At 33.1% G+C, this 12,821-nt stretch overlaps 1 protein-coding gene across 3 annotated transcripts in view; it reads left to right on the top strand.

Annotated features, from left to right (window-relative positions):
• LOC129963743 (juvenile hormone acid O-methyltransferase-like) overlaps window positions 1-12,610 on the top strand; it is a 43,215-nt gene extending 30,605 nt beyond the window's left edge. For all 3 annotated transcript variants that reach the window (XM_056078276.1, XM_056078277.1, XM_056078275.1), the window contains exon 5: window positions 12,258-12,610. In XM_056078276.1, the coding sequence (XP_055934251.1) occupies window positions 12,258-12,424 (167 nt within the window). In that variant the 3' untranslated portion in view covers window positions 12,425-12,610. The remainder of the gene's footprint in view (window positions 1-12,257) is intronic.
• The last annotated feature ends 211 nt before the right edge of the window (window positions 12,611-12,821 follow it).

Genomic DNA, 12,821 nt, shown 5'->3' with positions numbered 1-12,821 from the left:
TGTCGAATTAAAATAGAAGGCTCTGCAGTTGTAGTTTACCTATGTTTATATCCTGAACTGCACGTTTCAAGAAAAGTAAGTTAAAAGATATAAACTGTTCACATTTTAACATAAAATCTGTAATGCCTTAAATGAAGGAAACATAAACAAAACGATAAAGAAAATCGTAGGCCTAGTTCTTAAGAAAATTGAATCAAACTATGTTTTATTTTTCACTGATAAATGATTACACAGATATGAAAATGTAACCTTATGATAAGAGTAAAAAGTTACAGTTTACAGTTTTTTATAGATGACTACTTCTGCAACGGCTTGCCTTCCTCATTTAATTATGATGAAAGAAAACTAGGCCTGATTGTACGGAAGCCGGAGAGTCGCGAACTGGATACTCGGGAGTGGTGTACTGTATATAAAATGAAACTTCATTTTCTTTGGAACCTTCTGATTAGTCAGTATGTTAAGAGATGGTATTTAAAATTTACATTAGCTATAGATACATAATGATATCAGGATATATCGAAAAATATCGATATGTGTGGGCAATATATATAACGATGATGAAGTTCGGTCATCGCCCAGCTGTATTTGTAAGTACACTTGTAACTTAGTAGCTATTACTCAAGATTCACAAAAATAAACGAGTTGAAGTAGTGAGTATTTCCAAGAGTTGCAATTCATCTGAATTATGAAATTTTGTGTGGTGTTAATTATTAAAAGGTATTCAAAGTATAGGTACAGGAATTATCAACAGGATCAACGATTCAGATTAGACCTAATGTCCATAAATTTGTAATCTCTAAATTTGTACAAATACAAATCTAAGAATTCTTTTTGTGTAGTATTTTGCCCATTAATGCCCAACCTAAGCAGGTTTCTACATTTACAAAAAATGACGAAAGCATTTTTCTCCTACCAGTTAAGTTTTACTATGATACAGTTTCAATAAGCTTCTTTTATATCATCAATGCGTTCAAGACAAGTCTAATATTGTTACCAATTGTAATTAGAGCTAAAATTTTAAAATTGCATTTATTAGGTTGCTCGGAAAGTAATTTTTTTTAATGAAAAGGAAAGACGATTTTCCTATATTGAATAAATATTTTAAAAGTTTGAAAATGTAAGGAATTTCATACTCTTTCATTTGATATAAGCGTGTAGTATGAAAAACTGAGGAGTTTTTAAGATATTCAAGAAAAACTAAAATGTGCACCAGAAAACATCACTGCAACATCGGTACGATATTTGCAGAAGGTGTTGCCAAATTCCAAAGACAAATTTAAAGCGGGGATAGAAGGCATTAGCCTTCTATCCCTACGGGAATATAGGAGATGAATAATTATCCTTAAACATAGGATCGCAGGTGACGTTTATTCGGTGAAATCGCAAAAACAGACGTCGAGAAATCAATCAATGAGCCTATTGAAGAATAAGGTCTTATGAATGTGAGGATTAGGATCTAGTTAGTCGAGGAGAAGAAACCTTCTCGTATGTAAATTTTCCATGTCTTCAAGGAAAATAAAAGCAATGAGCAAGTATTCATTAATGAACTTTGCAGAATTGATGGTCGTTAAACTTTATTCGCAAATAATAGGCCAGATTTCACGAATGGCGAATATGCAGATATGCATTTAACTTATGACAATGGGCACATAGCACAAAGAATGTACCAAGTGCAGTAGCCAAGGAAGTATTGTTCACGCCATACCACATTTGCAAACATCGAACGATAGCCTGTAGAAGACAGAATCCTTCAAAATAACGAGCAGATCACGAATGCGGTGTGCGCAAGCCTGACACAGAAAACAGAGTTTTACAGCACTTTACGGATAATCCATCAACAAGCACACGATCAGTTGCATCTGAACTGGGTATTTGATACAAAATGTTAAGGCTATGCTTGGCGAAAACATGCATGCCTTCTACTTGCAAAAAGTCTAACTATGCGATAATGATTAGCCCCTGCTGATGGAGTTTGCGCGCTGGATGGTTGATGCCATACAGGAAGATGCGCACTTTTCTGTTCAATGTTTATATCGAAATGAAGCCTGCTTCACCAGTGAAGGCGTCTTCAACACGCACAGTGTGAATATTTGGTCATTCGAAAATCCCCACATCACTCTCTCGTTGAACGTAAACGCAAGTTTAATATGAACATCTGAGCAGGGTCATCTTTAGGGACTGTATCTTTTGCCCGAATGTCTCAGTGGCGCAAATCACCTTGTTTTCTTGCAGCATGCTCCTCCGGATCTACTGCAGGGAACACCGACAATTGTAAGCCAGAAGATTTGGTTAATGCATGATGATGAACACCAGCATATTTTAGTTGCATTTGTGAAATCTGGCATGTTGTTTGCGAATGAAATTTAACGACCACCAATTCCGCAATGCTCATTAATGAATACTTGATCACCTCCTTTTATTTTCTTCGAGTATGTAAAAAACGTACATACGAGAAGGCTTCTTCTTCTCAATTACCTTGTTCCTTATCCTCGCATTCATAGGGTCATTCTCTTCGCCGAGCTCATTGCCTTTTCAACGTCTGTTTTTGCGATTTTCACTGATTCACATTACCCGCGACCCTATGTTTCATGATACTTTTTCTTACACTGAATGCCTACTATCTCCGCTCTGTATTTATCTTCCGAATTCGACGACACCCTGTGCAAGCATCGGTACCGATGTCGCAAAGATGTTTTCCAGTGTTCGATTTAATTTTTCTTGAATATCTTAAAAAACTCCTTAGTTCTTACACTACATGCCTATATGAAATGAAAGAGCATAAAATTCCTTACATTTTCAAGATTTTATTTTTCTCCAAGATTTAATATTTTTGCAGATAAGGGTTCTAAACTACTTTTTCATTTGCAGTAATTTTATGAGCTAATAAATCTACTTTATTGCCTAATCGTGTTTTGCGATTCCTTGCATCTTCCTGACAGACTTGTGAGAAGCACCAGGAAGAAATCTTTCAACCCTGAATCGTACTGACTGCCTTCGCAAAAACCTTCAATAAGATTCATCTCCTAAATTACGACTTCGTTTTTCCGATACGAAAAAGAGATGCCTGAAAAGCCAATTGAAAGTATTGTCGCCTACATATCAGCAATTAAGGGGTCATTCAATCTTTCGAGGAGAAACTACGGTGAACCCTAGCAATTGGGTGAAAGAATAAGAAGTGATTGAGTTCCACAAGTGATGTGCCGAGACAATGCTTACTTCTTCCTCTCTGATAAAGTTGTTCCCTCATGCACAAAAGTAATGGGACGCCTTCGTAACTTGCTCTTTATTATCACGTCTTCATAAATGTGTGTTGCTGGAAATGGCTCAAATGGATAGATTTGTTTAGATAGATACATTGATTAACTCAGCTAATTAATAAAATTATTAAATTAGTATCTCACAATTTTACTATCATAACCTGTGAATTTTTTCACTTAATCAAATCTTATAAAAATAGCCACTAAGATTTTTTTTTGAAAGCGTCTGTTAAAAATTTCAAGACATATAAATTTGAAAAATGGCTCTTCTCAATGTTAAATGAATCACAGAGCCTTTTGGCGATAGCTCGAAAATCAAAATATATTTCTCCATTTTTTTATTCGCTTAAAGAACATGATTTTGTGACACAAACGAATGAAATAATTTTTAATGGTATATTAAAATTTTGGAATCCTAAAAATTACTTGCATATTTGTGAGAGCTTTTGAAATATTTTGAAGAAAATTGCAAAATTATCCCTATCGACTGCAAACGCCTCGTCTCGCCTGCTTGTTAGATTATTTTTTAATATTCCCATCAGTCTAGTCGTCGTGATGCGCGAGTTTTAACCGCTGTTATAAAATTGCCATTCGATCATTTGTAGATCATGTGATTTTTATATAAAATGGGATTTACTTTCTTATAAAAAGGAATATATTAATCAGTTGATATAAAAGATGTAGAAGGTAAAGAATTTCTCATTACAAGAAAAAATATTTTTGTTGCTGAATTGCGTTTTTTTTAACGAACCCTTAAATTTTATTGTCTTTGTTTCTACGATTTAATGATCAATGACTAGATGTGAGATAATGCATATTTATGAATTTTAAAGTAAAATTTAATCATCAATCCTATAGTTTAAATACTTTACATTTCGTTGAACACAACGATATCAAGTAGTGGCGATAAACCCTATTAATAAATCGCAATTAAATATACAAATTTCTGTTTTTCATATTGAAAAGTATTTTTGTGTCGAAGAATTCAAAAGAATGTGTTTTTATATATATTTAAGATATTATCTTATCTGCATTTCAAGTATGATTTTATATTTTTCTGAAAACATGCAAATGAAATAGTATCATTCAAAGTAACTGAGCCAATGAATCTAAATTAAGTAGTGATCATCCACTTACCAAAATGATAGAAGTAAATAAAATTTACTGTCACTGTATCTGTCGCAGCAACATTTGCCTATGCTTTGGACTGAAGCGCATTTGCAGATAGCCTCGTTTTAGAAATTGGGAATGCAGTTAAACAGAAGTGGTGCGGAACGAAGTCAATATTCAATCGCCGCTTTTATGATAATTTTCCTCTTTGGTGAAACGAATGCGGACTTCTTTTATTTTAAATTTATTTATTTTTATACTCTTCCTGGGGTTGTTTCAGTCATCTCTTCCAATTGAATCTCTCATTTTTATGTTGGTATAATTTATTCTTTCATGCTAATTTGATTATTTGTGATCAGCAATAAAAATACCAATTTCGTTCTCATTCAAATTAGATAATAAATCTCATCACGTAACATTATTACGTAAAAAAAAATGTTAAATAATGAAAGTTATATAACCTTAACACAAAAAGATATGTAAAGAAATCCAATGACATATTTGTAATTCATATGTGATACAATCCTGTTAACCACATTCTCTTTCTATGGTTCTTGGTGTCTGTAATAGGATTCCAATGGAAAGCCCAATATCCCAAAATTCATATGTAAATGAATGGTCACTTAATCTTTTTATTTATTTCTTTTGTACTGTGATTGCCTTCATCCCTGCATACATATTATATCTATATTGAAGATGAATACTGTTATTCAAAATATTCAAAATGATAATTGATGTTTTAGTTACTTACTTTACAGTAATAAAAACGCATGATTTGGATATTAATTGATTGAATAAAAAATCCAACATGTGACAACACTTTCAATGCCAAAACTACATAATAAATTTTAATTATTTAGCTTGTTACATTTTTGAGAAATCTCGTTTGAACACTCAGAAATCGACAGACTAACAGGTGGTCACTTATTTGATAGAACTAACACAAATTTCAGTGCGGATCTTTAAGTCTGATGTTATAATAGATTTCACCCGTCTACATTTTTAGTGAAAAGACCAGATGCGAGATATCATTGCTCTAACTCGCTCCACTTTTGAGTTTCCATTTTCAAAGAAAAGGAATCGCAAAAAAACTGTGCATGTGTCTGTGGAAGGAGGGGGAAGGTTACTTTAAGTAGGTGAAGTTCCAATATATTCATGGTGTCAAATTATTAGACGATTATTGTGATTTGTCTTGCATACTTCATACTTCATATAACAAGTATTCTTATATATTCTTGCATACTTCATATAAGAGAAAAAAAAGTAATAAAAATTTAATTAAAGTAAAATAAAGAAAAAAAATGGTATTTCGGATGATGAATTATTTTATCACTCTAAATACGACTATATGCAGTTATTTAAACCATATGAGATAGATTGAATTTTCTTCTGTTAATAACCTTTTAATTTTGTAATTTAAAAACCTAAATTTATTTTTACTTTATTGAACTGATTAAAATATTCTTGAAATTTGTTTCAAACCGAAATATAATATCTTTATTATATAAAAAAAAATTATTTCTCAGCTTAAGAAATATCTTATCTGATTAACAATTACTTCGACATGAAAATAAACTTTTCTTCTTTATATAAAAATCGATAAATTCATTGGCTTAAAATGCCATTATGCGAATTAATTTATATCAATGAAATAAAATTTCGCTTAAAAATACTATAACCAATACATTTCTTTCAGAAAAAAAATTTGGGGGTCGTATTGAAATATTTAGGGCCGGATCAAACCGAAAAGGTGGATTCGAAAATATTTTGAAACATAATGAAGTGCTTAAATTTTCAATAAAAAAATCCTATGTTACTCGGAATTTGCAAATGACGCTAAAATTCAACATGAGTCAGTTTATTAATTTTTTTTTTTAATCTCCGTGAAATAAAATGAAAGAAATGCATTGCTTACTTTTAGCAACCTGGATACTAAATATATGGTCATTAGAGGGGTTAGCTCTTTTCCGGCTGAATTTTAAGCAAATAGAATTCATTATAACTAAAGAACTAGCGCGAATTTTGGAATGAAATATGATACACATATACAGAAAGGCATATCAGATCTAATTATTGAAAACTCTTGATTTCCGCAATGGGAAAATTCCGAACTATAATTAATTAACTATGTTAATTAACTGGGTTAATCATTTTTTCGATCCAAATAAACTTGTTTTCTCGAGCAATTTCTATCGATACCAATTTTGCGTAGATGCGAAAATAAACAGCAAAATTACAAAAGTGTTCCATTATTTTTGTTGGCGACTGCACAATAGAGTAGTGATACTGTTTGCCCATCACGAGAACTCTTGCCTCTAAGTATCCAGGTTCAAGGGAGTATCGCTTTAGGAACAAATTTTGGTATGAAAGATCCATCCCAAATAAAAATAATCTGATGCGAAGGCCTGGGTTTATTTTATTCTGTGCGCCAATTTGAGGCGGTAAAAGAACTATTGACAATTCGTCTCTCTCTCTCTCTCTCTTCCGCATTTATACCTATTTTTTTAAATTCTATTGAACTTTTTTCTGGATAAAATGAATTGTATTCCGCTATTTATCAATTAATTTGTCATTTTTTTTAAATCTCCTTTCATTTTAAGAAAGAAGAAATTAAAATTGTGATCATGTAAAGTTATACATCTGGAAAACCGAGCTTCCCTCAGTGGGATTTTTTTTCCGGTGGAGTACTTAGGTATGAATCACATGCTGATTACCAAAGAATAATTTGAATCAGCATGTGATCTGAAATCTTACCTACTTATGATCTCGTAATGTCAATTTTCAATCTTTCAATTTCAATTTTTGAAGATTGCAGATTTCAATAGAATAATCATGAATTCCCTTAGTTTAACATGTTATTCGAAATAATCTGCTACATGTGAATATTCATTTTTTTTTGTTCATCTATCATTACTTATATTTTTGAAACATTCAGTTTTAGCATGGGGAAATCGGGTCTGAAATCGCTATATGACATTTTCAGCATGACAGCAGATAGAAAAAAAAATGCTCTCTGTTGTATATGTGTGTGTGTGTGTGTGTGTGTGTGTGTGTGTGTGTGTGTGTGTGTGTGTGTGTGTGTGTGTGTGTGTGTGTGTGTGTGTGTGTGTGTGTGTGTGTGTGTGTGTGTGTGTGTGTGTGTGTGTGTGTGTGTGTGTGTGTGTGTGTGTGTGTGTGTGTGTGTGTGTGTGTGTGTGTGTTCTTTTATTCTGTAAAATCGAGTTTATTCAGGATAGACACCTATACAGATAAACTTGAAACTATTTGAGAAGAATTTGTTAACATTCTCTGACTCTCAGTCACATTTCAGCTAATGACACTTTTTTTAATCCATTTTTTTTAATTTAATTAAATTTTTTTCAATTAATTAATTTTTTTTTCAATTTCCCATGGCATGAGATGCATATCCTCCAAATAGGAAGTCGTTATGCCGTCTCTCGCCAGGGCGTCTCAAACAGGGAAACTTTCATTTGAATGACACAAGAATGGCTCGTTTAAAGTGAAAGTTGCTGCAGTGTTATGGACCGCTTTTTTACTGCTGCATTGCTAATAAGTATTAATGTTTATTGTGAAGTAAAACTCCTTTTTCATCGTTCTATTCGAAACGACAGTCCTTGGGAAAGCGTTTTCTTTGTGATCATTTCCTTTTCCAAGCCTGGTAAAACGTTTATTTCGTCATCTGGAATAAACTTATTTGAATGAGATTTGTGAATTTTGAATTATTCTCGCTAGAGAAGAAAGATCAGTCGTCATTGATATTGTGGAAATAGTCATCGATGAAGGTAGATAAAAATGAATTCGGCAGTCACTCTCCGATCCAGTGAAAGAAACTTTTCACAAATCTGCAATCTTCTTTAAAACTCCTTTTTTTTTTCTTTGAAAATAAATCAATAATCAAAAATTAAAATTCTTCTTATAATGTTAAATATATAATTCACAAAGAACAAATTTTATTGAAGCTTACTTAAAATGACTCCATCGTGAATAGCGGTTCATTCCTTAACGACGTTATTACAATACACTTGACAGAGATACCTCATATTTTTAATATTTCGGGCAACGGCAATGTCCTGATGTTCCAGAGTTCCGCTTGTGTGACAAAGTGGTCTAGAGAAAGATCGTCGCAATCACACAGCAGGATCATATGCTGACAATCTCAATAGCTCTTAATAGGAAGCAAAACAGTTCAGCGAGGCGAAAGCAGAACACGTATACAGGACAAGGACATGGAATGTAATTTTATGGGAATTGACACGGGGCTTTCGGGTGAGTGACATTGGTAGAGCGACGGTATAAATTTTGCCGATTTCGGTACTCCCTGACTTCTTTCGTTGAAAGATGACGTCATAGCGACAAGGAAAGTTTATCGGCAGTGGCAATGTCCTGATGTTTCGGAGTTCCGCGTGCTGATAAAGTGGTCACGAACACCTCCACATAATAATTTGGAATAGCAATTATAATTTGTAAGTTTAAGGAAAGATTAAAATTAATTAGAACTAGTTGAGAGGGCCACCTAAAGCTGTAACGTCATGAAATTTCGTATAATTATTAAATTAATTTTTATGATATAGATATTGATAGAAAAATAATATTTTGATTATTTATGAGTAATAGAGAAACTTTAATGGATTTTTCGTTCCTTGGTCTTTTAACTTTGGAAACTGATTTAACTATTTATATTAGTTATTTTTGAAAAAATCCCAAAAATTTCCTGCCTGTAGCTCCTCGTATCCATCTAAGGCTGAAATAGAAATAATTTCGAATAAACTTTAATCCACCAGATTGGCAAAGGTGTTAGAGAATTCTCTGCCTTTTCACGGACGAAAAATTTAAGTAAATATTGTCAATTCCAGCCCTACGTCTTTTCCTAGAGTTGGACACAGCTGTATAATATGCCAGCAGTTGAAGTAACTTGCATAGAACAACTTTTTTGGAACAGGGATAACCAACGCTGTTTTCCAACATTAGACTAAATAGCACAATTTTAACAATTTATTTAATTAAAATATTGAGTGTTAAATAATCCTAGGAAGGAGATTTTTAATCATGCGATTGCTAACGAAATCCAATCCTAGCGATTTGTTCGATTTCAGGTTTTTCATGAATTACGTGATCTCAGCTGGCCGAATAGAAACTAATTCGCTTGCGTATGTTTGTGAAAGAAAGGAGGAGGTTGTTGGAACATGGCCGTCGAGAGATAGACGGCTATGTTTGGAAAGGGAAGTAGCAGAATATGGTTCGAACTGGTTTTAAAGGCTATCAGCCAAGACTTCCGCTTTTTCGATGGGAGTAATTGTGAGCCTCCCCCCTGCCCCTTTCAAGAGGGAGTGTATGGCTTCCTAAGAAACCAGGAACGACGCCGACCTCCTGTTTGTTGCAATTCTCTAATTGTTCGTCTCGCCGCTGCTCCAAATGATCTAGTTTTAGGATCACAAAAACGTTGCCATATTCTTTGCAAATAATTCCGCAGTTTAATTTTGGTTAGTATTTCTAAAAGAAGCTTCTTTGGAAGGTTATCAAATTTTGGCTTCGAATCTTCTGCGAGGGACTCTTTCAGAATTTTCCTTAAAAAACCAACTGCATTTTCTGCGTCATCATTGCTATTAATTTTGAGAAGGAAAAGAGGTTTTGAATTTAGAATATGCCGAAAGTTCTCCCCGTTGGTGGATAATTGTGCTGGTGAATTTATTGAAAAGTTTCCAATATCGAAAGTCGAAACTACTGGAAGATGATCAGAATCTAAACAATTTAGAACTCTAATTTGAGATTTGTAATTCTCTTTAATGTAGAGATATCGAGGACGGTGTCGTATTCCCTAACTTGATTAATTTAGGTTATAGAGTGGGTGCCAAAATACTGACACCCACTCCTGTCCTGCTATAAATTTAAAAATTGATTACCACGTTGAATGATTCTATGGTTGTTCCATGCGATGTGAGCTGCATTCATATCACCCCCAATGATGACGTGTGGGCCTAAATTTATAAGTTTTTTGAAATCCTCTTTAGGAAATTTATGTGTACCCCTTATTATCGCAAAGGCCGACACAATTTTGACGGGGGAAGATTTCCTAATTTAACCTCAATAATTGTTGCATTAATACCCTCTACAACAGGGGTGGGGATGACGTGAGGATCAATTATTGGTTTCACATAAATGCAAATGCCTCCAAAAATGATACGATCGTCATTCCTAGCACGGGATCTCTCCTTTTCGGTTGTATGACTTTTCCGTCCTGGACATTTCCGTACCGATCATAAAACTTTCAATCAATGGTCTTGTTTAAAAATAGGTTGTGTTACTAATAAGAATCAGTTCTGTGAGAGGTTGCATCATTTTAAACGTTATCTAAAAATGTCAGATTTGGCAAAATTTAACACGATGTTTAAAGCAGTTTTGATTTCTTAATTTCGTGTTCTTCAATACAATTTAATTAACTTACCTAGATGATATGTTAACTATGTGTTTTAATACAGAATGGAAAAATAGGAATGAAATTTTGCCACTTGAAACATTTGCTTTATAATTCTCCAAAGCAGGTAACCATGAACTTTACATGTTGCTGCTTATTACATAGAGAAGAAGCTGAAACAAACAATGTCAATTTTGATCTATGATAAAAACAGGGGCAAGTCTTTTTGGTCTGATTTATGAAGGGTTTATCATCAGATGTATAAGACAGACTACGAGAATCGAAGAACTAAGAAAGATGGCCAGACTGGGAATTTTGAAAGAACACTTCTTGAAAGTCATCGAAGTTATATTTCTAAGCATCGAGCTGATGCTACACACCCTGGAGATGGATGGTATGGATCCATATGGATCTGTATGAATCCATACCATCCATCTCTAGTATGGATCTAGTATGATATCATCTAGTATGGATCCATACCTTTATCTAACAAGTTGGTCTTTCCGAAAAATACGTAGAAAGTATTTCTGTCTACATCGGGTGTTGGGCTATTTATAATATTTGATCTGTGAGGCTCAACACTTTCATCCTTCTTCTAGAAGAAGAAAATAAAAAAATCTAGTTCATGTATTTTATATGAAATGGACCCGAATTATATGAACCGAAGAACCAAATTAAAACAGAAGGCCTATCCAAACAAGATTGCTTCAAAGCAAGATATTTACCAAGAACATGATCTGGGATGAAAGCAATCAGCTCTTGATCTGAAAATGAAGAACTGTCATTTTAAAAGACGAACAATTCTGCACGTGTAATTTTGGTTCAGATTATTGAGCATTGAACTGTTGATCTCTTGAGTAATATTCCCCGGCCACAGTACTCAAAACTTGGATATTTCATTCAAAATATTATTCACTCTTTTCCATGTTCGAGATATTTCTATATTTTTCTTTTAAATTTTGGATAATTATGCTAGATTAAGAGTTTCCAAACTTTTATATATTACCCATTTTTTTAGAAATCTAAACTACAACAATTCCCTTTATCCCCATGTAATGAATTTTTTCGAAAACAAATAATACACATTATTTAAGAAAGAGATTTTCTGAGGCAATAATGACTTTTTCTTTAAAAAATATTTATTATTTAATATAATTTTATTGAAAAAATATTTTTAATATGTATTTTGATTGAAATTCTGAACCCATATCACATTTTTGCATATTGTAGAAAGATTCATATACATTTCTAAACTTTGTCACTACCTGCCAAAAATTGGACTCGTGATCCTCAGTTTAGGAATTCCATTGTTTAAAGTTATTCTTAAAAATATAAATTTTTAGTCCTACAAATTTCGGCAAGTTCTCTTATGTTGCCAACTGTTGAAAGCTAATAAATCTACTTTATTGCAAAATTGCTCTACGATTCTTTATATTTTCGTTAAGATATGAAATTGGTAATACATTCTTTCGTTTCAGACTTTTGCTCCTCGCTTTGTGTTTTAGAGCCATACATTCCAGAGGAACACAAAGAAGACTTCAAGAATGACATAGTGCAAGAACTAGTGAAGATAAATGGCCGCACCGACAATGGCCTCCCTTGTCACAAGGGCAAAATGCTTGAGGTGATTGTTAAGAAAAAATGATCTTCTAATTCGCAATTTTAAATGTTTGCAACAATATGTTAATCTGAGAAATGCACTTGAATCACCCCTTTAAAAAAATAAGGATCGTTTTTTTATATCCAGTGTAACTTTATATTTTTAGTGAGTAAATTGAATACAATTTTATGCTTATTAAAATCTACAAAAAAAATAAAGTCTCAGGAACTATTTTCTTGTGTTTTCTAATAATGTTAGGACAGTGAAAGTCCATAGGCAGATATTTGGCTTCGACACAAATGACCGCATGTTATTGCGGAGAAGAGTGCACTGTTCTGTGTCGTCAAAATACTCTATAACTGTTTGGTTAAATTCACTCTTCAAATATGGATCATAAATTTGAAAGCTGAAATCCTGATAGGGATTCAAATCACAAGGCAAA

This window comes from Argiope bruennichi, chromosome 3 (genome assembly GCF_947563725.1).
Source record: "Argiope bruennichi chromosome 3, qqArgBrue1.1, whole genome shotgun sequence".
Taxonomy (NCBI): domain Eukaryota; kingdom Metazoa; phylum Arthropoda; class Arachnida; order Araneae; family Araneidae; genus Argiope; species Argiope bruennichi.
Note: the sequence above shows the minus strand (reverse complement) of the source record. Positions and strands in the feature narration are given on the sequence as shown.